The sequence below is a fragment of the Mirounga angustirostris genome, unplaced genomic scaffold (assembly GCF_029215605.1).
Source record: "Mirounga angustirostris isolate CCGP_5_RB_7025 unplaced genomic scaffold, mMirAng1.0.hap1 SCAF_1, whole genome shotgun sequence".
In the NCBI taxonomy this organism is placed as follows: Eukaryota; Metazoa; Chordata; class Mammalia; order Carnivora; family Phocidae; genus Mirounga; species Mirounga angustirostris.
Window position 1 is genome coordinate 147,751,321 of NW_026991709.1, and position 23,774 is coordinate 147,775,094.

Sequence of the window (23,774 nt, forward strand, 5' to 3'; positions counted from 1 at the left end):
TATCCTCAACTAACATGTATTCAGAGTCCCGTAGAGGACAGCCCTGCACTTAGAAATGGGAAAAAGTCTACCACTTAGCAATAGGACTGGTCATCTACTGGATCATGATGACTAACACCAACAAAATGAATAACAAGACACTTGGGAAGTTTTTAATAAGGTTTCAGTTTTTCAGTGTTTCTTTAGTCATGTGATGTGGCTTTACATCATGAACAGTTAATTCTAGCTCCTGAAATCCTGCTTTTTAAGTCTTTCTGGGCACTATACATATATTATTTCACTTAATCCTTAAAATAATTCTATCAGTGATGAACTCTTTTCATTTTACAAATAAGAAAACAGAGGCCCGGGCGCCTGGGTGGCTCAGTCGTTAAGCGTCTGCCTTCGGCTCAGGTCATGATCCCGGGGTCCTGGGATCGAGTCCCATATCGGACTCCCTGCTCAGCGGGAAGCCTGCTTCTCCCTCTCCCACTCCCCCTGCTTGTGTTCCTGCTCTCACTCTCTCTCTCTCTCTGTCAAATAAATAAATAAAATCTTTAAAAAAAAAAAGAAAACAGAGGCCCAAAGAGCAGAGCCTGAGACAGGGATTCTTGTGCACATGATTTATTGTAGGAGTAATCTCAAAAGAAGGGAAGAAAGGAAACAGATTAGAAAAGGGGAAGGAGGCAAGCAGAGAAGTAGTCTCAGTGGAGTCTGCTTCAATCTGACCCCATGGGAGCTCTAGGGACTTGAATTATACTGCAGAGCTGGTCCTGCTCTGAGAAGAGGATAGCCTTTTGCACCGTTGTATTAATCAGTCATGTCTGTGGGAAGCCACTCCACCCCCAACCCAAGGGGTTATAATCTCTAGGAAGAAATTCTGATATGGGAGCAATTATGAGCCATCAGCAGTCAACACTTGGAGCCACTGGGCTTTGGGAGTACTGGACTGGTAAAGGAGATCTGGGTGGGGCCCTGTAGCAAACACCAACAAGCATCTTATCCAGGGATACTGCTGGTAGATATCAGAGCAAGGATTTTAGTCCAGGTCTGTATGCCTATCACACCTTAGGTTCTCAAGGAACTCAAGAGAGAGATTTATTTGTACTTGCCATCAATGTTCACATATATAAAGGTATAAATACACAAAAATCAATAAAGTAGGAAAAGAATAAGAGACGAAAGGATCAGAAACAGAATGTAAACAGAATGAGGCTGGCCTCTTAGGGACATCTGCTCTAACTCTATGGCCAATTTCAGGCCAGCCTCAACATTTGGTGCATCCCAAAACCCAAATCCAGTTTCTACCAAACACTAGAGAATACTGTACATTTTATTGAGAATTTTGTGCAGAAATTGAGGTGTAAGTTATGTTGCACATCATGCTGAGAAACTTCCTTTTAAAAACTACCCTTCAAACATCTCTGCTCTGGTCCAAAGTATCTCTTTTCTGGTTTATCTAGGCTGGCTCTGGCCTGCCTCAGAACCACCCACTATTTTATAAACACATCCTTGGAATGGGGCTGCAAGGGCCGGAGTGGTGTTTTGCTCATCTGCTGCACAAACACACTGACCAGAAGAGACATTTTAATGCTTTCATCAGGCATCAAAGTTTCCTCCAAGCTTCCTGGAAACGAGAGCCAAGAAAATTAAAAAAAAAAAAAAAAAAAAGGAAATACAGTAAACTAGATCATTTTCGGTTTTACAAAGAAGGAAGCTCACTAGTTCCTTATAGGAGGTAGCATTTTCTGGCACCTAATTCTAAATTAAATTTCTCATGTGGTGTTTATGTTGGGAAATCAAGTAATACACAGATTCGTGTCTTCGAGTGTTTTGTAGAGAATGTGTCCCCTTTAATGTCTATGTCAGTGATCTATTTCTTCCTTTCCCAGCCCTTATGGAAATCTGTAATTAATAACTTTACATACCTGTTCATTCGTTTACTTGTTAATTGCCTCTTCCCCTAGAACTCCATGAGGGTGGGGCCTGGTCTGGGTGGCTCCCCACTGCAAACCCAGCCCTCCCACGGGGTCAAGTAAGCAAGCTGCCAGTTATTTCTTGAATAAACAGAATAGGTCAGGCATTAGGGGGATGTGGTGTAGCAGAAAAGGCATTAGGAACTAAAATCAGCAGGGTCAAAACAGCATAACAATCAAAACCGAATAGTTTGTGATGGAGAATATTTCTAATTAGTAACTCATATTACTCAAACTTCAGGCTTAAAAACTGTGTTATACAACAAAGAGGGTATACATATATACACATATACTTGGCATCCAAAGGAAAGCGTTTTTGGTTTTTTTTTTAAGATTTTTATTTATTTATTCATGAGAGACAGAGAGAGAGAGAGGCAGAGGGAGAAGCAGGCTCCCAAGGAGCAGAGAGCCCGATGCGGGACTCGATCCCAGGACCCTGGGATCATGACCTGAGCCGAAGGCAGACGCCCAACTATCTGAGCCACCCAGGCGCCCAGGAAAGCGTTTTGAACAAGGAAACCAATTTACCTTTTGTTTTGTTTTAGATTTTCATTTTTCTCTGTAGTACTACTTCCTATTTTCCTGACAATGTTTAAGTTGGTGCCCTGTATCCTGCACAGACGCTAGCAGGGAGGAAGGAGCTGGGTCACATAAGGGCCAAAATGTAATCCAGGCCCACTTTTTCAAATATCAGAAACCTGTATTTCAGGTTTATATTTAGCAATGGTATTTGGTTATGGATTAAGTCTCGTCAAAAGCAAAATTTCAGAAAGATTTATGAAGAAATAAGTTTCTATGGTTGCTTTAGGTTTTAAATATTTCCAATCTTTAAACACTAATACCCATTCATCATCACAATAAATGCTTTTCATATTATTCTAGGCAACTCAAACTCATGGACAATGGAGTTGACATGTTTTCTTATCTATGAGTTTGACATTACTGGGTAAATAACCCTGGAGGAGATTTGCCAATGCACCATGATATGGCTTTGCCTCAGATACCTGGAAGTGTTTTTAGAATTCCATTGTCAGGGGAAACTAGGCCTAGTCATTAGGATCATGATTCAGGCAAAAATAAAAAAACTGATTGTAGAACAGATACTAAAAAGACACACACCCTTCTTTTTTTTAATTATTATTACGTTATGTTAATCACCATACATTACATTATTAGTTTTTGATGTAGTGTTCCATGACTCATTGTTTGCGTATAACACCCAGTGCTCCATGCAGAACGTGCCCTCCTTAATACCCATCACCAGGTTAACCCACCCCCCTACCCCCCTTCCCTCTAGAACCCTCAGTTTGTTTTTCAGAGTCCATTGTCTCTCATGGTTCGACACACCCCTCTTTTAAAATACTTTTTAAGATTAATCATAAGTACTTGGTTAGTTTTCCCTAGCACATATTTTATGGTGTTGAAATTACTAAATTTGTTATGAAAATATCTTGTGTCATTCCCAAGAGAGTTGGCAGGGCCTGAGATTCTGAAACACAATGATTAGCAATTCTTGTTGTTTAATATGATCAAGGCCATTGGGTATTTGTAAATAATGTTTAACTGCAATTGTCAGTGGTTCCTTTGGTGATAAAACTGGTAATTCCATTAACAAGAATGTTAAGCCATATTAGGAGATCAAACCTATCCACTGAGGTCCAATTTCTCATCCTACATAAACATACACAGTGCCACCAACAAACATGGGTGTTGCTGCCAACGCAGATCATGAATGGATGGATAGAACCACAAAATCTTGTTCAACTCTCAGGTACTAGGTCTATTAAGTTTTTCTGGATACACTTCACCACGACTCTATAGACTCAACTACTTTCTCCCTGTTCTGTACATGTCTCCACTAAATGGTGCCCTAATATTAAGTCCATCACTCTGTTAAGCACTTGTACATGCATCATTTCATTTCATATTCTCAAAAGAGAGGTCTTGCCTCTAGTTTATAGATGAGGAAACTGAGGCATATAACAGTTTGTTATAATCATGTATTTGCAGGTCCACTTTCCCTTCCAGTATTTTGGGTTCTTCAAAACTCAAAATGTTTTGTTTCTCTTTGTATTCTCCAACTCAGCCAGTTCACTTTTATTCAACCTACATATATTTCCTGAGCTCCTCCAATGTGCCAGAAGTCCCCACCCCCACCCCCACCAGTCCCCACTGGCATACAGGAAACATTAGTTGATGTGTTCTAACCTCCAGCGTTAAATCAATCCTTGGTTGTATGTCTTATAAGTAACATACGTTCCTGCAATTGGAAGAAATTTGGCAGATGAAATTGTCTCCTCAGGAACTTGGCAGTGGTTCAGATCTAGCAGCCAGGCTGATAATGACAATGACTCAAAACATCTGCAAAGAATCCCCATGTCATCAACAGGGGGCCTCTGCACCAAGGCCTCAACAACATGGATAGCAGGGGATGTCAGAGGCATCATTGGATTTTGATTTTGACAAATGACCAGATATCAGGAACTTTCCTGGATTTGCTATAGGATGAACACCAAATGCTAAAATGGAACTCAGAAAGGTGAAGAATTCAAGGAGGGAAAAAAATGAATTGATACCAAACAATGAAGAGAGGCATTGAAAAAAGTGAAAGGAGCCCAGACTGCAGAGATCTAAGAGACCAACCTAAATGTGGGAAGAAAGGCAGATGTTCTAAGTAAGGATACAGCCCAGATAAAGAAGTCCACTGTATCTAGCAAAACCTTTGTGTAGTTTTAAATATATATATGTATGTTTTGACCCCAAAGATTCTTTCTTTCTATCTTCAACCTTGGGCCAATTTCAAATGGAGACAGTAATTCTGGTCACATTTGGTGGAGGAAAAAAGATTTCTCTGAAGCCAGAAAATCATACCATATGTTAAGTTTTACCTTAAAGCAAAAATCTAGGGCACTTACAAATCTTTGGAATAAAAATGTAAGACAACAAAACTGGTGCCTCAACACATGCTGAAGGAATGAATGCAAAATGATGTCCAAAATATACATTGCTGTTTAAGTAGAAAAGATAACTGACAATCTAGCCCCACCAGGTCCTGCAGGCGTTGGCAGTCCTTTTCAGAAATGTGGCTCTTTTTCTGGGTGATGGGGGAGGCCATCAGAGGGCTCTGAATGGAGAACACTGTATTACACGTTCTTTTAGCATCTCCAGGGGATGCTGTTGGAGCCACACTCAGGGTCCCTCACAACTTGGTGCATTATTCTCTCTGTTGCTGTCCTTCTCTGTAAAACAGCCCTTGGCTTTACAGAAGCCCCCCTCGCCCAGTAGACATACCAATCCACCCCAGGTCAGACCCTGGTTAATGTCTGAGGCGTGCAGAGCAGGAAGACTGTGAAAGACCAGACTTGCCTTAAGGCAGGGCAACTCTGGGGTGCAAGTCAAGCTCCAGAGCTCCCATGGGATCAGGCTAAAGCTCAGTCCAGCTGATACCTCATCAATCTGGACATTCTTCTTCTCCTGTGAGCAGTCCCCCAATAAATCATGGGCATCCAAACCCCTGTCTCAGGCTCTGCTTCCAGAGAATCCATCTTAAGCAGCATTATGATCCTTCTCCATCACCTGTGCTACAGGTAATGTCTCACTTTCTTCTGACATTCTTTGACTAACTTCTGCCTTCCCACTGGATGTGAGCTCCTGTGCTCCCCTCTGTATCAGCACCAACCACAGGGATCTTCATTCCTTAAATACTTTAAACAGATCTGGTAGAAATCTTTCAGCCATTGAAATTAATTTTCATTACAAAAGTGTCATGTGGATGTTAATCAAAAGTGACACAGTGTTTCTGTGGTGGCCATGTTCATTTGAAAATACAATCAATTGCCAATTTACTGGCCATTTAAAATTTACCTATTAATTGCCATGAAATCAAATGTCACCTGCATTCTCCAGCAGAATGGGTGATAAAACTTGGTCACCTAACTATATTTGGCAAATTAGCCGCTTACTTTTCGTTATAAACACTGTAAATCCCAAGAGGGATAGACTCATTAAAAATCTGGGTTGAGTGCTCCACAAAGCTCTGGTATATGCAAACTTTAGGGCCTAAGCAATCTATAGGCATTGAGCTTGTTTTCATTCAGCAGTCAACACTAATGTACAGTGAATCAATGGGCCATTTCTACCGAGGACCTCTTGCTCTGTGTAATTTCTTTATTTTTTATACCATTTTTCAAAAAGTGGGGAGGGGGGATAAGCAACTCAGCACCAAACATCATGACAAAAGTGCAAAAATGCTACCACTTTGAACATAAAAGAGGCTGGGGGCCTAGGTGATGTACAGGAGGATTCTTATAACATTTTTACAAAACCAACACAGAGTTCAGTAAGATGCAATGGTAAGTTATGGAGCACTTTTTTCCCCAATAACTATCTTTGACAAGATGATGGAGCTACCCACTTGCAGATTAGAGAATCAAACTCAAATTCAATAACCTGATCAAGGCTGAGGTTGGAACTGATTTCTTCGTGATCTCTAGGAAGTCCTGTCACCAGTCAGCATGTGGCCAGGCTTGTGCCAAATTTTGGAGAAGACTATTAATGTCAACACAAACATACGGCATTGAGACATCATAATCCCAGGCAGAACATAATGTCCACGGTTATTCTTACTATATAAAGAGACAAGATGTGTTAATCAGGGAGGGGCTGGACACTCACTTTGCACAGCCCCAAGGTCACCTACAGACAAAACAGATGGCCGTGGGAGACACTAGCCAAACTCCATAGCACATACACCCCAAAAACCACAGTTCTCATCACCCACTTTTAACCATAATGTCTCAAACTGAGATGCTATCTGTTCAGCGACTTTATACCAATATCCTTATCCAGGCAAAATTACAACTCTGGTGTCATTCACACAGGTCTGATATATACCAATGCATAAAATACCACTAGTCTGAATGTCTTTTTTTATACTTGGGGACTATGATAGACATTGCTAAGTTCATGAATGCATGAATGCCACCCCAGGTCTCAATTCAAGGATATTGACTGGTACCAGCCCTTGTCAGTGGTAACATGGTACCCAGCCTGAGCCTAGGACTACATCCAGAAGATGAAGGCTAATAGTTATAACTACACAGTGAATTCATCTCAAAGAGGTCCTGCTGCAATGAGGGCTGGAGACCCTTTTCGTTAACAAATGGAGGTTACTTTTATGGGTCTGTGAGTCATCTACCTTGCCCAGGACCTAGGACATAGAGGCAATAAGGGCTCCACAGACCTTGATGAATAAATGAGCTCCCAGGCAAACACAAAAGAAGGGAAATCTGGACACTGTATTAAAAGGTGATGGCCAGTACTGACCATGTGGACAGAAGGTAAAGATTTTGATACAAGAAGCCTGGAAGTTTTGGTCTAAAGAAAGCATGAAGGAAGAGGTCAGAAGGTGTAAATCATAAATAATAAAGGTTGACCTAAAAATTAGTCTCAAGGTTTATGGGTTTTATTCTTTCCATTTCAGTATGTTTTATGCAGATCTCTATTTTATTTTATTTTTTAAAGATTTATTTATTTACTTAAGAGAGGGAGCATGCATGAAGGAGGGGCAGAGAAACCCAACCAGACTCTGCACTAAGTGTGGAGCCCGATGCAGGTCTCGATCCTAGACCCCGAGATCACAACCTGAGCCAAGAGTGGGAGGCTCAGCTGACTGCACCACCCAGGTGCTCCCAGATCTCCATTTTAAAAGACTAGCTTCATCCCAGTCATTTTTAACCAAAAGTCCTCAGGCCAATCCCTCTAATAGGGGCGTGGGGGTGGATGCCAAAGGTGGTCAGCCTGCGAGAGTGAGCCCTGCGCTGGTTCTGTGCTCACTGAACAACCATCAGCTCTGGATCCAGAGGGGCAGAGAATGTACCAGTCACGTCAACAGGGGCATCCTTGTCCAAGAGGTGACAACCATCTAACCATCAACAGGGGCCTGTGTGCTCTGACGTGACTGTCAGATTCTGGGAGCCTGGTTCTAGGAGTCATCCCTGAGAGATCTGCTCAGTGTGCTGACCTGAAGGACTGCCCATCCCTGCACCCTCCCCATCCTGGGGACCCACCCTGTCAGTGCACATGTCCTCTTTCAAACTTCTATAGTGTTTTCTTTGGATGTGCGCCTTTGTGAATAAGAGGAGGAGGAAAACGAGCACTCTTACTTATCACTACTTTTTTAAAAAAAATACTGTATGATTAAATGAAATTTAGAAAATAAAATACAAATTAAAACCAAAAATTATAATAAAAAAATTACCCAGAGGTAATCATTTTCAATTTTTAGCAATATTCCCTCGTGATCTTTTAAAAATCAATACAAATACACATATACACACCCTGTATTTATTTACAAAGTTGGGGTCTTATTATATACTCATTATCTTTATTTTCAAAATACAAAGACAGTTTAATAAACAGTCACATTACTCAAGTCAGTTGGAATAAGAGATAAAATCAAGACTCAGGGCATGAATTTTTTCTGGCCCAAAGGAGACACTCACATCTTTGTGTCAAAAAATACGAGAATGTTCAAAACAAAAATATCAACATGACAAAAATCTGACTGAGGTTTGATACTTATTAAAGTATATTTATTTCTTTATTTTTTCCAGGGTGATCAGAATATCAGAGAAGGCAATATTTATGATTTTTGAAAGTAACTCAGAATCATAACAGTTAAAGTTTAATTGCACATTAAAATCATTCTGTGGCAGTGACACTTCAAAATCATATCCTTCTGCTAATACAGTGCTACTTTTGCCCAATAAAAAAGAAATTCAATTAATATGTGAGCAATTACAAGCTGGGAAAGATAGCAGCACTATAATAATCACATCTTCAGTACATTTTGAATAAGAACGAAACTGCCAAAAAATCACTACCTCAGAGAAGAAACTAGTGTTGTTAATAATTATTGTCACTGAAAGAGAAAATTCCAGGGTGAATATCCATATTTATTCCAAATTGTCTTTGTGAGTCATTAAGTCTGGCTCATGAGAATATAAGATATTATATCATAAGAAGTAATTGAGGTTTTAACACATTGCCAACGTTTTGTAGCTCAGCGTTCTAGAAGTGAAGATACATGATACTGTCTTTGAGGTGATTAATGCTTAGAAATAGCAAAGACCCATAACTGTCAGTTAAATTTTTACTGGCATTTTATTGCTCAGGAAGGTTGTAAATGCCAATGCTGCTTTACCCCAGGAAATGGAAATCATGCATTTATTAGAATTCCTTAACTGGCTTTATGGTCAACAGATGGCTCATGAATTATTCATAGGTATAATATGATAAACTGTAGCAAAACCTCTGACCTGGTTTTATTCACAGCCAGGAGTCTCATCCGTGTAGACAGCACCAAGCGTCTGCCCTAAGAAATGAGTAAGAATTTCTTTCAAAATCAGATGCTATTCCTAGTGTCCCAGGACCCAGAAGATGCAGATTTCTTTTTTTGCAAAGACAACAGATTCCCTTTTTTCATTTCCAAGATGAAATTTTAAGATGTTTCCATTTGGCTTTCTATTTGACTTATGATCTAACTTACAAATAAAGCATAGTAATCTATACTACTATATATATATACTATTATCTATATTATTATATCTATAAATCCTCCTTTGTAATCAGAAATACTTTAGAGAAGGCAAATGACAGAGGTGGGCACATTTATTATATCTCAATGCCTACACTCACAGTTTTCACCTCCCTGTACTCACGGTTTTTACAGAATCACATCAAATTGCAGTACGGTGAAGTCAGGCAATGTGTGTTAATCTCAGTTTCTCTCTGTTGATCCCAAATCTTTTGGCCCTTTTCCCTGTCTTTAAATTACCCACCATGAGGTAGGTAGGGGAATGGAATTCAAAGTAGGGAAGTTTACTAATTTTCTTTCTTATCCCTGGCGAGTAGGTAGGGAAAAGTGAAAATGTATGGTAATAAGGAGCCTCTAGAGGAGATGGGAGTTCTGTTTTAGCCATCATCAGAATTTAGGTTAAAGTATACATAAATGTAAGATGCTGTGGTTATTCTAAAACAGTTTAAAATGCTTCTTAAATATCTTACATCTTTTCCCTTCTGGCATGTGAACCTCAGGTCTATGTTAAGAGTTAGTTGAAATAGCAATGGTGGTAGCAAATATAATAACAAGAGCAGCTTTATATTAAATAGCACCTATTGTTAAAGGTAATCTACATATACTGTCTGTCCCTAAACTAACTTAGCCAGGTAACTATGATTACCCCATTTTAAAATGAGAAAACGGAAGGCTCAGAGAAATTACCCAGCTTGTTCAAGTTCACATGCCTGGAGCTGTCTAGAGCACTGGTGGAGGGCTTTATGATCTTCCATTTGCCCTTCTGATCCACTCTCCACTATGCCCCCCAGGTGACTGACTCGAAGGGACCACATCAGCAGACTCCATGGCCCTCTGATTATTGGTGGGTTCAGCCAATGGGGAGTCCGGGGAAGGTGGCCAGAGGGAGAGAGTGTGGTCTATTTTCAGGGTCAGGGTATTTCCTTCCCTCAGCTCACTCTCCAGAGGACTGGCTTCATCCCTTACCCAGAGGTCACAGCACCTCCAGTTCAGACTTTGTCTTCAGACTTCCAGTAGCCTCTCCCTCCCCTAATTCCAGACTGGAGATGATAATGGCTATATACCATATTATCATTTAGGATTTCCCTAGAGCTTTATAAATAGGCCTTTTTGTGACCCTCTCCTCAAATTATCCTAATTTGAGTACACTGTTTCCTGCTGGGACCCAAACTGGTACATATGCTATTTACATGACATGCTCTGAGGATATATAGTCTGTGCCTTTAAGAAGCTTTTATTCTTAGAAGTAGAGCAGAAGCAAACAAACCCAGTAGTCATTCAGCATTTCAAATGCCCAGTATCTGTCACCGCCCCATTCTGGCAATTGTTGGGGAGCCACTTCTTCAACATCATAGGTATAGTTGGTAAAATCTGGGATGCCCTCTCCTGGCTTCCAAGCTTCTGGGTTTAAGCCTGGCTGTTTGGAGTACTCATTCAGCAACAGACACACTCTGAACAGCCAAAGAAAGCCCTCTTAACTCAGCCCTTCAGAAAAGTGAGTTCTGAGGAACTAGAGAGAAGATAGAATGCCCTGAGGTGCACCTTCCTTGAAATCCTGGAACTACCCAACCACCTGCCTGCCTTGCGGTCAGGGCAGAGAATCTCAGAGACAACTGCCCACATCACCTCTCTAATGCCCTTCCCCTCTGCCTAGACGGGAGGGACTAGAACATTTATTTTCGAAGTGTGCATTTCATTGCAACACCAAGGCAATAATTAGTTTCAGCTGATATCAAACAAATATAATTATGCATAAATCTATATTAGTTTTGCTGAATTTGAAGTGTTTTGCATTTAAATATTGTGATACTCCTTTTTATGTATCAACTTGGCTAAGTTATAGTCTATAGTGATTCAAACATTAATCTAGGTAGTACTGTGATGGTATCTGTAGATGTGATTAAAGTCCATAATCAGTCAACTTTAAGTAAGGGAGATTATTTTAGATGATCTGAGTAGGCTTGATCAATCAGTTGAGAGGCCTTAAGGGCAGAACCGAGGCTTCCCTGAGAAAGAAGAAATTTCACCTGTGGGCAGCAGCTCAGCTCCTACATGAGTGCTAGCCCGCCCTTCCTGAAGGCTGGCCCTGAACTTGGGACTTGCCCAGCCAGCTCTCACAATCACATAAGCTAGTTCCTTACAATAAGTGTTCACACATCTCTGGGTTCTGACCCTGACTGATACAAATATCTACTAGGAAAAGTAAAGAGTTGAGATTTTAAAAATATTCTTAATTGCTATAATTAAGTAAAAACAAAGCTGCACTGATTTGGGGTTAGGGAGTTGGAGGGACAATAGCAAATCTTAAGTAGCTCCAAATGGGAAGAATACAAAGTCTAAATTGCGAAAAATCACATTTAGTTCTACAAAATGCTTTTACTTCTTTTCATACAATTCACAGCTATGTGGCATTCAGAAAGTGGTGTTAAGGAAGGTGTGAGATATCATCCAAATAAGCTCATCCAGCGGCTTCTGGGGTCCACAAATATGTACATAAAGAAGCCTGACTCCAATTGGGTCAAAATACTAATAAATTCAATAAAACAAAATTTAATATGTAACGTGTCTACTTGGGGGATTTATGGGAAGACAGGAAGAAAATTCTAAATAATAATTTCTGCTAAATGTCTACTTATACATAAAATACCAGATTGTTACCTTGCACCTGAGACTCAGTTGCAAATATGAATTTTATTATGAATTTAAAGTATTTGAAGAGATATGCATTAAAACACTGTGGATTTGTAAACTGACTTTTTATTACCCATTTAGCAAATACACCTGTCCATTTCCCTCTCAAAACTAGAAAATGTATCAAAATGACCCAAGATTTATGCTTGGCATGATTCTCCAAGCAGTTGTAATGATCAGATGTGTGCATAGTAAATGAAAATGATGAGAAAAGTTTTAAGCTTTTTTAAAAATTGTCATCTTCCAGGGCGCCTGGGTGGCTCAGTTGGTTAAGCGTCTGCCTTCAGCTCAGGTCATGATCCCAGGGTCCTGGGATTGAGCCCCATGTCTGGCTCCCTGCTCAGCAGGGAGTCTGCTTCTCCCTCTGCCCCTCCCCCCACTCATGCTCTCTCTCTTTCTCTCAAATAAATAAATAAAATCTTTTTTAAAAATTGTCACCTCAGGGCGCCTGGGTGGCTCAGTCGTTAAGCATCTGCCTTCGGCTCAGGTCATGATCCCAGGGTCCTGGGATCGAGTCCCACATCGGGCTCCCTGCTCGGCGGGAAGCCTGCTTCTCGCTCTCCCACTCCCCCTGCTTGTGTTCCTGCTCTCGCTATCTCTCTCTCTGTCAAATAAATAAATAAAATCTTTAAAAAAAAAATTGTCACCTCAGATGAATGGATAAAGAAGATGTGGTATATATATACAATGGAATATTGTGCAACCATCAAAAGGAATGAAATCTTGCCATTTGCAACGCCATGGATGGAACTGGAGGGTATTATGCTGAGCGAAATAAGTCAATCAGACAAAGACATGTATCATATGACCTCACTGATATGAGGAATTCTTAATCTCAGGAAACAAACTGAGGGTTGCTGGAGTGGGGGGTGGGGTGGCAGGGACGGGGTGGCTGGGTGAGAGACATTGGGGAGGGTATGTGCTATGGTGAGCACTGTGAATTGTGTAAGACTGTTGAATCACAGACCTGTGCCTCTGAAACAAATAATACATTATATGTTAAAAAAAAAGAAGAAGAAGATAGCAAGAAGGGAAAAATGAAGGGGGGGAGATCGGAGGGGGAGAGGAACCATGAGAGACTATGGACTCTGAGAAACAAACTGAGGGTTCTAGAGGGGAGGGGGTGGGGGGATGGGTTAGCCTGGTGATGCGTATTAAAGAGGGCACGTTCTGCATGGAGCACTGGGTGTTATGCACAAACAGTGAATCATGGAACACTACATCAAAAACTAATGATGTACTGTATGGTGATTAACATAACATAATAAAAAAAACTTACAGGAACTATAAAAAAAATAAATAAAAACTTACAGGAACTAAAAAAACAATTGTCACCTTCCATAAAAACTATGTTGAAATTCTGCGGCAGACTACAGTGTACTCCAAAACAGTATGTAAATCCAAGCTTGGATCGGGTTCATGACAATTTTCTGGAAGGCCAGAGCTCTTCTGGTTGAGGTTTTCCTTGCAGCCTGACCCTGAAGTAAGGATTTCATGAACAACATCACACTCAGGTCTCAGTGATCTTGTCCTTAGTTCAACATCTAAATAGCACTCCGCCACGAGCAAAAAACAACCTGCACCCGATGGAACCACAGACCTTGAACAGACGTCCAGTATTTATCTAGAACAACTCAATAACTAACAGAAAAGGCTCTAAGAGAAGAGAGGAGTTCTTTCTCCTCCCATTCAGACCAGAATACCACAGCTGGGAGGGGCCACGCTGTAGCCTCTTTTTTGGACAGTCCACTGCTTAATATCCTACTGCCTCTTCCCTGGGAATTCATGCCAGCAATTTCTTACCTGCTATGTTATCATATATGCCATTCAAAAACCCTTCATACTGCTTCAAATACTTTGTAAACATTTTTTTAAGTTTTCTTCTCAAGTAAAACAACCAGAATAGAACCCAAGTTGCTCATAATAGTAATTAAAAGCTAAAAATTAATCAGGAAAAGGAGAAGGATAGGAGGATGAAAACAAATATTTTGCCATTTTGAACGCACCAGGTGAAATGGTGAAATTGGGTGAAATGTCAGGTACCGACACACGGCAGGAATTTAAATGCGCAGCTGAAGAAGACATCCAAAGCAAGGAGACTTCCCAGCACCATATACGGACAGGATACAGGAAATGGAAGAGAGTCAACTAGTTTAATACCGATCTTTACAATTAAGAGCAGCTCCTAAACATAAACCTAAAATAACAGATCTCTGAAGATGTAGATTTCCAGTACATAGTATAAATATGCAGATTTTTTGGTAAAATAAGCAGTAAACAACAATGAGCAAATGAGATCCCATGGGGAAAACATTGCTTTTACTTTTAATACAGGTAAGTGATCAGTAGAAACATAAATATACACATGTTCACATGTATGTATAAATGTCAATTTTTTTTTTCTTTTTTTTTTTTTTTAATTTTTTTATTCTTATGTTAATCCCCTTACATTACAACATTAGTTTTAGATGAAGTGTTCCATGATTCATTGTTTGTGCACAACACCCAGTGCTCCATGCAGAATGTGCCCTCCTAAATACCCACCACCAGGCTAACCCATCCTCCCACCCCCCTCCCCTCTAGAACCCTGTTTGTTTTTCAGAGTCCATCGTCTCTCATGGTTCGTCTACCCCTCCGATTTCCCCCGCTTCATTCTTCCCCTCCCGCTACCTTCTTCTTCTTCTTCTTTTTTTTTTTTTCTTAACATATATTGCATTATTTGTTTCAGAGGTACAGATCTGAGATTCAACAGTCTTGCACAATTCACAGCGCTTACCAGAGCACATACACTCCCCAGTGTCTATCACCCAGTCCCCCCATCCCTCCCACCCCACCCCCCACTCCAACAACACTCAGTTTGTTTCCTGCGATTAAGAATTCCTCATATCAGTGAGATCATATGATACATGTCTTTCTCTGTTTGACTTATTTCACTCAACATAATACCCTCCAGTTCCATCCACGTCGTTGCAAATGGCAAGATCTCATTCCTTTTGATGGCTGCATAATATTCCATTGTATATATATACCACATCTTCTTTATCCATTCATCTGTCGATGGACATCTTGGCTCTTTCCACAGTTTGGCTATTGTGGACATTGCTGCTATAAACATCGGGGTGCACGTAGCCCTTCGGATCCCTACTTTTGTATCTTTGGGGTAAATACCCAGTAGTGCAATTGCTGGATCATATGGTAGCTCTATTTTCAACTTTTTGAGGAACCTCCATACAGTTTTCCAGAGTGGCTGCACCAGCTTGCATTCCCACCAACAGTGTAGGAGGGTTCCCCTTTCTCCGCATCCCCGCCAACATCTGTCGTTTCCTGACTTGTTAATTTTAGCCATTCTGACTGGTGTGAGGTGATATCTCATTGAGGTTTTGATTTGGATTTCCCTGATGCCGAGCGATATTGAGCACTTTTTCATGTGTCTGTTGGCCATTTGGATGTCTTCTTTGGAAAAATGTCTGTTCATGTCTTCTGCCCATTTCTTAATTGGATTCTTTGTTCTTTGGGTGTTGAGTTTGATGAGTTCTTTATAGATTTTGGATACTAGCCCTTTATCTGATATGTCATTTGCAAATATCTTCTCCCATTCTGTCGGTTGTCTTTTGGTTTTGTTAACTGTTTCCTTTGCTTTGCAAAAGCTTCTTATCTTGATGAAGTCCCAATAGTTCATTTTTGCCCTTGCTTCCCTTGCCTTTGGCGATGTTTCTAGGAAGAAGTTGCTTCGGCTGAGGTCAAAGAGGTTGTTGCCTGTGTTCTCCTTTAGGATTTTGATGGACTCCTGTCTCACATTGAGGTCTTTCAACCATTTGGAGTCTATTTTTGTGTGTGGTGTAAGGAAGTGGTCCAGTTTCATTCTTCTGCATGTGTCTATCCAATTTTCCCAACACCATTTGTTGAAGAGACTGTCTTTGTTCCATTGGACATTCTTTCCCGCTTTGTCGAAGATTAGTTGACCATAGAGTTGAGGGTCCATTTCTGGGCTCTCTATTCTGTTCCATTGATCGATGTGTCTGTTTTTGTGCCAGTACCATGCTGTCTTGATGATGACAGCTTTGTAATAGAGCTTGAAGTCCGGAATTGTGATGCCACCGGCTTTGCTTTTCTTTTTCAATATTCCTCTGGCTATGCGGGGTCTTTTCTGGTTCCATACAAATTTTAGGATTATTTGTTCCATTTCTTTGAAAAAAGTGGATGGTATTTTGATGGGGATTGCATTGAATGTGTAGATTGCTCTAGGTAGCATTGACATCTTCACAATATTTGTTCTTCCAATCCATGAGCATGGAACGTTTTTCCATTTCTTTGTGTCTTCCTCAATTTCTTTCATGAGTATTTTATAGTTTTCTGAGTACAGATCCTTTGTCTCTTTGGTTAGATTTATTCCTAGGTATCTTATGGTTTTGGGTGCAATTGTAAATGGGATCGACTCCTTAATTTCTCTTTCTTCTGTCTTGTTGTTGGTGTATAGGAATGCCACTGACTTCTGTGCATTGATTTTATATCCTGCCACTTTACTGAATTCCTGTATGAGTTCTAGCAGTTTTGGGGTGGAGTCTTTTGGGTTTTCCACATAAAGTATCATATCATCTGCAAAGAGTGAGAGTTTGACTTCTTCTTTGCCAATTTGGATGCCTTTGATTTCTTTTTGTTGTCTGATTGCTGTGGCTAGGACTTCCAATACTATGTTGAATAGCAGTGGTGATAGTGGACATCCCTGCCGCGTTCCTGACCTTAGGGGGAAAGCTCTCAGTTTTTCCCCATTGAGAATAATATTTGCTGTAGGTTTTTCATAGATGGCTTTTATGATATTGAGGTATGTACCCTCTATCCCTATACTCTGAAGAGTTTTGATCAAGAAAGGATGCTGTACTTTGTCAAAAGCTTTTTCGGCATCTATCGAGAGGATCATATGATTCTTGTTCTTTCCTTTGTTAATGTACTGTATCACATTGATTGATTTGCGGATGTTGAACCAACCTTGCAGCCCAGGGATAAATCCCACTTGGTCATGGTGAATAATCCTTTTAATGTACTGTTGGATCCTATTGGCTAGTATTTTGGTGAGAATTTTTGCATCCATGTTCATCAGGGATATTGGTCTGTAATTCTCCTTTTTGATGGGGTCTTTGTCTGGTTTGGGGATCAAGGTAATGCTGGCCTCATAAAATGAGTTTGGAAGTTTTCCTTCCGTTTCAATTTTTTGGAACAGTTTCAGAAGAATAGGTATTAATTCTTCTTGAAATGTTTGGTAGAATTCCCCTGGGAAGCCATCTGGCCCTGGGCTTTTGTTTTTTGGGAGATTTTTGATGACTGCTTCAATTTCCTTAGTGGTTATAGGTCTGTTCAGGTTTTCTATTTCATCCTGGTTCAGTTTTGGTAGTTGATACATCTCTAGGAATGCATCCATCTCTTCCAGGTTATCTAATTTGCTGGCATAGAGTTGCTCATAATATGTTCTTATAATTGTTTGTATTTCTTTGGTGTTGGTTGTGATCTCTCCTCTTTCATTCATGATTTTGTTGATTTGGGTCATTTCTCTTCTCTTTTTGATAAGTCTGGCCAGGGGTTTATCAATCTTGTTAATTCTTTCAAAGAACCAGCTCCTAGTTTCGTTGATCTGTTCTACTGTTCTTTTAGTTTCTATTTCATTGATTTCTGCTCTGATCTTTATGATTTCTCTTCTCCTGCTGGGTTTAGGCTTTATTTGCTGTTCTTTCTCCAGCTCCTTTAGGTGTAGGGTTAGGTTGTGTACTTGAGACCTTTCTTGTTTCTTGAGAAAGGCTTGTATTGCTATATACTTTCCTCTTAGGACTGCCTTTGCTGCATCCCAAAGATTTTGAACAGTTGTGTTTTCATTTTCATTAGTTTCCATGTATTTTTTTAATTCTTCTTTAATTTCCTGGTTGACCCATTCATTCTTCAGTAGGATGCTCTTTAGCCTCCATGTATTTGAGTTCTTTCCGACTTTCCTCTTGGGATTGAGTTCTAGTTTCAAAGCATTGTGGTCTGAAAATAGGCAGGGAATGATCCCAATCTTTTGGTACCGGTTGAGACCTGATTTATGACCTAGGATGTGGTCGATTCTGGAGAATGTTCCATGGGCAGTAGAGAAGAATGTGTATTCCGTTGCTTTGGGGTGGAATGTTCTGAATATGTCTGTGAAGTCCATTTGGTCCAGTGTGTCATTTAAAGTCTTTATTTCCTTGTTGATCTTTTGCTTAGATGATCTGTCCATTTCAGTGAGGGGGATGTTAAAGTCCCCCACTATTATTGTATTGTTGTTGATGTGTTTCTTTGCTTTTGTTATTAATTGCCTTATATAATTGGCTGCTCCCATGTTAGGGGCATAGATATTTACAATTGTTAGATCTTCTTGTTGGATAGATCCTTTAAGTATGATATAGTGTCCTTCCTCATCTCTTATTACAGTCTTTGGTTTAAAATCTAATTTGTCTGATATAAGGATTGCCACCCCAGCTTTCTTTTGGTGTCCATTAGCATGGTAAATGGTTTTCCACCCCCTCACTTTCAATCTGGGGGTGTCTTTGGGTCTAAAATGAGTCTCTTGCAGACAGCATATCGATGGATCTTGTTTTTTAATCCAGTCTGTTAGCCTGTGTCTTTTGATTGGGGCATTTAGCCCATTTACATTCAAGGTAACTATTGAAAGATAGGAATTTAGTGCCATTGTATTGCCTGTAAGGTGACTGTTACCATATATTGTCTGTGTTCCTTTCTGGTCTATGTTGCTTTTAGGGTCTCTCTTTGCTTAGAGGACCCCTTTCAAGATTTCCTGTAGGGCTGGTTTTGTGTTTGCAAATTCCTTTAGTTTTTTTTTGTCCTGGAAACTTTTTATCTCTCCTTCAATTTTCAATGACAGCCTAGCTGGATAGAGTATTCTTGGCTGCATATTTTTCTCATTTAGTGCTCTGAATATATCCTGCCAGTCCTTTCTGGCCTGCCAGGTCTCTGTGGATAGGTCTGTTGCCAATCTAATGTTTCTACCATTGTAGGTTACATATCTCTTCTCCCGAGCTGCTTTCAGGATTTTCTCTTTGTCTGTGAGACTTGTAAGTTTTACTATTAGATGTCGGGGAGTTGACCTATTTTTATTGATTTTGAGAGGGGTTCTCTGTGCTTCCTGGATTTTCATGCCTGTTTCTTTCCCCAAATTAGGGAAGTTCTCTGCTATAATTTGCTCCATTATACCTTCTGCCCCCCTCTCTCTTTCTTCTTCTTCTGGGATCCCAATTATTCTAATGTTGTTTCGTCTTATGGTATCACTTATCTCTCGAATTCTGCCCTCATGATCCAGTAGTTGTTTATCTCTCTTTTTCTCAGCTTCTTTATTTTCCAGCATTTCATCTTCTATATTACTGATTCTCTCTTCTGCCTCATTTATTCTAGCAGTTAGTGCCCCCATTTTTGATTGCACCTCATTAATAGCCTTTTTGATTTCTACTTGGTTGGATTTTAGCTCTTTTACTTCTCCAGAAAGAGTTTCTCTAATAACTTCCATATTTTTTTCAAGCCCAGCTAGTATCTTTAAAGTGATGATTCTGAACTCTAGATCTGACATCGTACTAATGTCCGTATTGAGTAGGTCCCTGGCAGTCGGTACTGCCTCTTGTTCTTTTTGTTGAGGTGATTTTTTCCGTCTCGTCATTTTGTGCAGAGGAGAATAGATTAATGAGAGAACAAAATGCTAGCAGAGTAACCACGTCCCCAGAAAATATACTCTAAACAAATCAGAAAAGACCTGAAGCAGTGGGATAAGAAGGGGAAAGAGAGAAAAAAAAAAAAGAAAAAAAAAGAAAAAGATAAAGATAAAAACAACAACAAACAAAACAAAAGAACAACAACAAAAGAAAAACCAGAATGTGATCAAATATGATCTATATGGTATATAGATCAGTGCCACACACTAGATTTGGGGTGTGTTTTGGTCTTTTAGAAGAAAGTGTCTCCCAAAATTTTAAAGAAAGAAAAACTTATATATGTACAAAAATAAGGGTTGATATGATGAAGGGATGGAAAATGACTGTAAAAATGGAAATTATAAAAAATTTTATAAAAGGAATTGATAAGAAGTTGTTTGAAAAAAGAAAGAGGATTTAAAAAAAGAAAAAAGAAAAAGAAAAAAAAAGGGAGAGGATGTGATCAGGCAGGGGAATAGAGAACACCATATACTAGAGATTTAGGGTATATTTTAATCTGTTAGAAGAAACTATCTCAAAATTTTAAAGAGAGAACAACTTATATATATAAGCCAAAAATATGGGTAACTACTATGAAGGGATAGAATATGACTCTAAAAATGAAAAATAAAAATGTTTTTTTTAAAAAAAGGGATTGATAAGATGTTGTTTGAAAAAGGGAAAAAGAAAAATTCAAAAAGAAATAAAAAGACAAAAAGACAGTTAAAAAAAAATTAACTTTAAAAGACTAAGGAATCATGGTAAAAAAGCCGTGAATTCTATGTGCAGTAGTCCCTTAGCGCTGGAGTTCTGCCGTTCTCATTGATCGGTAAACTTGGTCTTGGCTGGCTGTTCTCGCTGATCTTCTGGGGAGGGGCCTGTTGCCGTGGTTTCCAAATGTCTCTGCCGGAGGCGGAATAGCCCCGCCCTTGCCCCCTCCCGGCTAAGTAATCTGCTCGGGTTTGCTCTCCGGGGCTTTTGTTCCCTGCGAGCTTTCCGTACAGCTTTGGAGGCGGAGAGTGAAAATGGCGGCCTCCCAATCTCCGCCCCGGAGGAGCCGAGAACTCGGGCCCGCTCCTCAGTGAGCCCCCAGAGAAAAGCCGCCAGTCACTCCCGTCTCCCCGGTCTGCAGCTGCACTCCGTGCTCAACCGGCCTGTGACCACGCGTTTCTATCTCTGGCACCGGACCCGGTCTGGAGTCTCCAAACCCAGCAGATCCCTGCGGTGCACTCCCGCGCGGCTCCTCCCGGGGGAGGAAGGTGAGTCTCCCCGGATCGGCCGCTTGTTGGGTCCCTGCTGGAGGAGCAGGGGCCCGACTGGGCCGCGGATCGCGGTTAATGGCAACCCCAGCTGAGAGCCCGCGCCTGGGCTCCGCCTCTGCAGCCGGCTTCCCTGCTGCGTTACCTGGGAGCTCTGCTGCCCTCAGGCACCCCCGGTCTTTCTGTGACCCTGAGGGTCCTGAGACCACACTGTCCCGGAGGGTTCCACCCCCCGCTGAGCCACCAGAGTGACGTCCCTCGGCGGAGCTGACTTTTAAAAGTTCCGATTTTGTGCTCCGCGGCTCTATCACTTGCCAGAAGCGGCCGACGGAGGCCCCTCCCCCGCCGTCTATCCTCCCGAATATCGCCTCGGATTCACTTCTCCGCACGTCCTACCTTCCAGAAAGTGGTCGCTTTTCTGCTGAGACAGTTGTTGCTCTTCTTTTCTTCGATCTCCTGTTGAGTTTGTAGGTGTTCAGAATGGTTTGATCCCTATCCAGCTGAATTCCTGAGAGGAGACGAAATCCAGGTCTCCTACTCCTCCGCCATCTTGCTCCGCCCCCTAAATGTCAATTTTGAATACATGCAGAACATCGAACTCTTCCTGGTGTCTGTGATTCTACAAATAAGCTTTATGTGTTTAATGTGTTCATGTTTCTATATTTAAACACCAGTGTGTAAGCATGAAGGTGCCCTCTCTGCCCTGCCTGTTTGGTTCATCTTGGCATCAGTAGCACCTTGCAGGTTGCAGGATGCTCTATAGAAAGAGCTGGATAGGCAGGTGAATGGAGGAATGTGTGCGCATCTGAATAAGTAAGGTGAAACATGGACTGATGGATAGAAAGAAACCAGATAAGCTTAAGGGGAAACTCAGTGGAAGTTATCCCCCCTTTTAACGCTCTATCACTTATCTTGACCAATTGTTCACAGCTCACTCCTCACGCCATCAAACATCCCCCACCCTCACCTGGCTGGGGAGGAGGGATGGAAACTGGTTCTGGCAGACGTTCACACACAGCCTTTCATTTGGTGTGATCAGCTAAGTCAGCTCAATGGTGCCCATCACGAGACTGATGTTCTGAGACATGACAGGACCTGGCACTAGTCACTCTGAAATGTGCTGAAGCTGGATTCAAATCCAGGCTTTTTCTTAACACAAAGTGTGTGCTTTCCCTCTTGACATTTCTATGACATCTAGATCTCAGGCCTTCTCATGCATGACCTTATCCGATTATATGCACTAACTGTATTAATTTACTTTTGCTTTGTCTGTCTTATGCATATGTTCTCTCATGACACTGAGGCATGATAACTTTATAAGACTAAGTTGAAAAAAAATCAATCATCCATAATTCTACCACTCTGACACAGAAATAGTTTCCAAGTCAAGTGATTTTTGGCATTTTTCTGAGTGTCTTGGCCAGATATGGGCTTGCGGAGACTCTTCCATCTTCCTACACAGTGATTCCAAGTCATGGCCACAGTCAGCAACTTAGGGCCTGAAGACGTGAGGCATGATTCCCTAAGACTTCAGGGTGCCTTTGGCCCCTTGTCCCAACTCTGGGACATCCTAGGTGGAGGAAGCAATGTCTTCTGCAGAGGTAACTGCACCAGAGTCCTTGAACCCCTCCTTTTGCAGGGCAGTTGAGGCCCTCCTAGATGGGCTATGTATCTTTGGACAGGCAAAGAGCTCCCTTCCACCCACAGAGAACCCCTACATTAGAGTGAATTTTGCGGATGCTCCATTTCTGTCCCTTTGCTGAACAAGGGAGAAAGCTCTAATTCAGAGAACATATAGCCATTAGTGTTTCTGGGTTCCTCCCCATCTCTAAATTGCTTTCCAGCAGACTGGCAGGCAATTTTATTCCTTCTAATTGTCAGTCAGTCCCTTAAACAATGAAAATGTAAAGTTACAAAGTCATAACAATAGGTTCAGGAGTTTAGACACAATAACCACTGACATTTATGAGGCATTATCACATGTCAGGTGATACCTAATTTTTTAAAAGATTTATTTATTTATTTTAGAGAGAAAGAGAGGGAGCACATGCAAGTGGGGAGAGGGGCAGAGGGAGAGGGAGAGAATCCCAAGCAGACTTTCCACTGAGTGGGGAGCCCAATGTGGGGCTCGATCCCACGACCCTGAGATCATGACCTGAGCTGAAATCAAAAGTCAGACACTTAACCAACTAAGCCACCCAGGTGACCCAATACCTAAGGTTTTTTTTTTTTACGATTTTATTTATTTATTTGACAGAGACACACATAGCGAGAGAGGGAACACAAGCAGGGGGAGTGGGAGAGGGAGAAGCAGGCTTCCCGCAGAGCAGGGAGCCCAATGCGGGGCTCGATCCCAGGACCCTGGGACCACGACCTGAGCCGAAGGCAGACACTTAATGACTGAACCACCCAGGCACTCCCCAATACCTAAGTTTTCCATGTGCATAATCCTACCTGACCCTCATAACACCCTGGGATAGGTTGCTTTATTACAGTCATCTTACAGATGGGCCAACTGAGGCTCTGAGAAATTAAGTTACTTACTTAAGGTCATAGAGCTAAAAAA

At 41.1% G+C, this 23,774-nt stretch overlaps 1 protein-coding gene across 6 annotated transcripts in view; it reads right to left on the reverse strand.

The window, feature by feature from the left end:
• The window catches only part of MYRIP (myosin VIIA and Rab interacting protein), a 406,340-nt gene that overhangs the window by 273,611 nt on the left and 108,955 nt on the right, over positions 1 to 23,774 (reverse strand). The window contains exon 2 of one of the 6 annotated variants that reach the window (XM_064589748.1): positions 9,275 to 9,330. The exons of the other annotated variants lie outside the window; for them this stretch is intronic. Within the exon in view, the coding sequence (XP_064445818.1) occupies positions 9,275 to 9,303 (29 nt within the window). The 5' untranslated portion in view covers positions 9,304 to 9,330. The remainder of the gene's footprint in view (positions 1 to 9,274; positions 9,331 to 23,774) is intronic. 6 annotated transcript variants of the gene reach the window in all.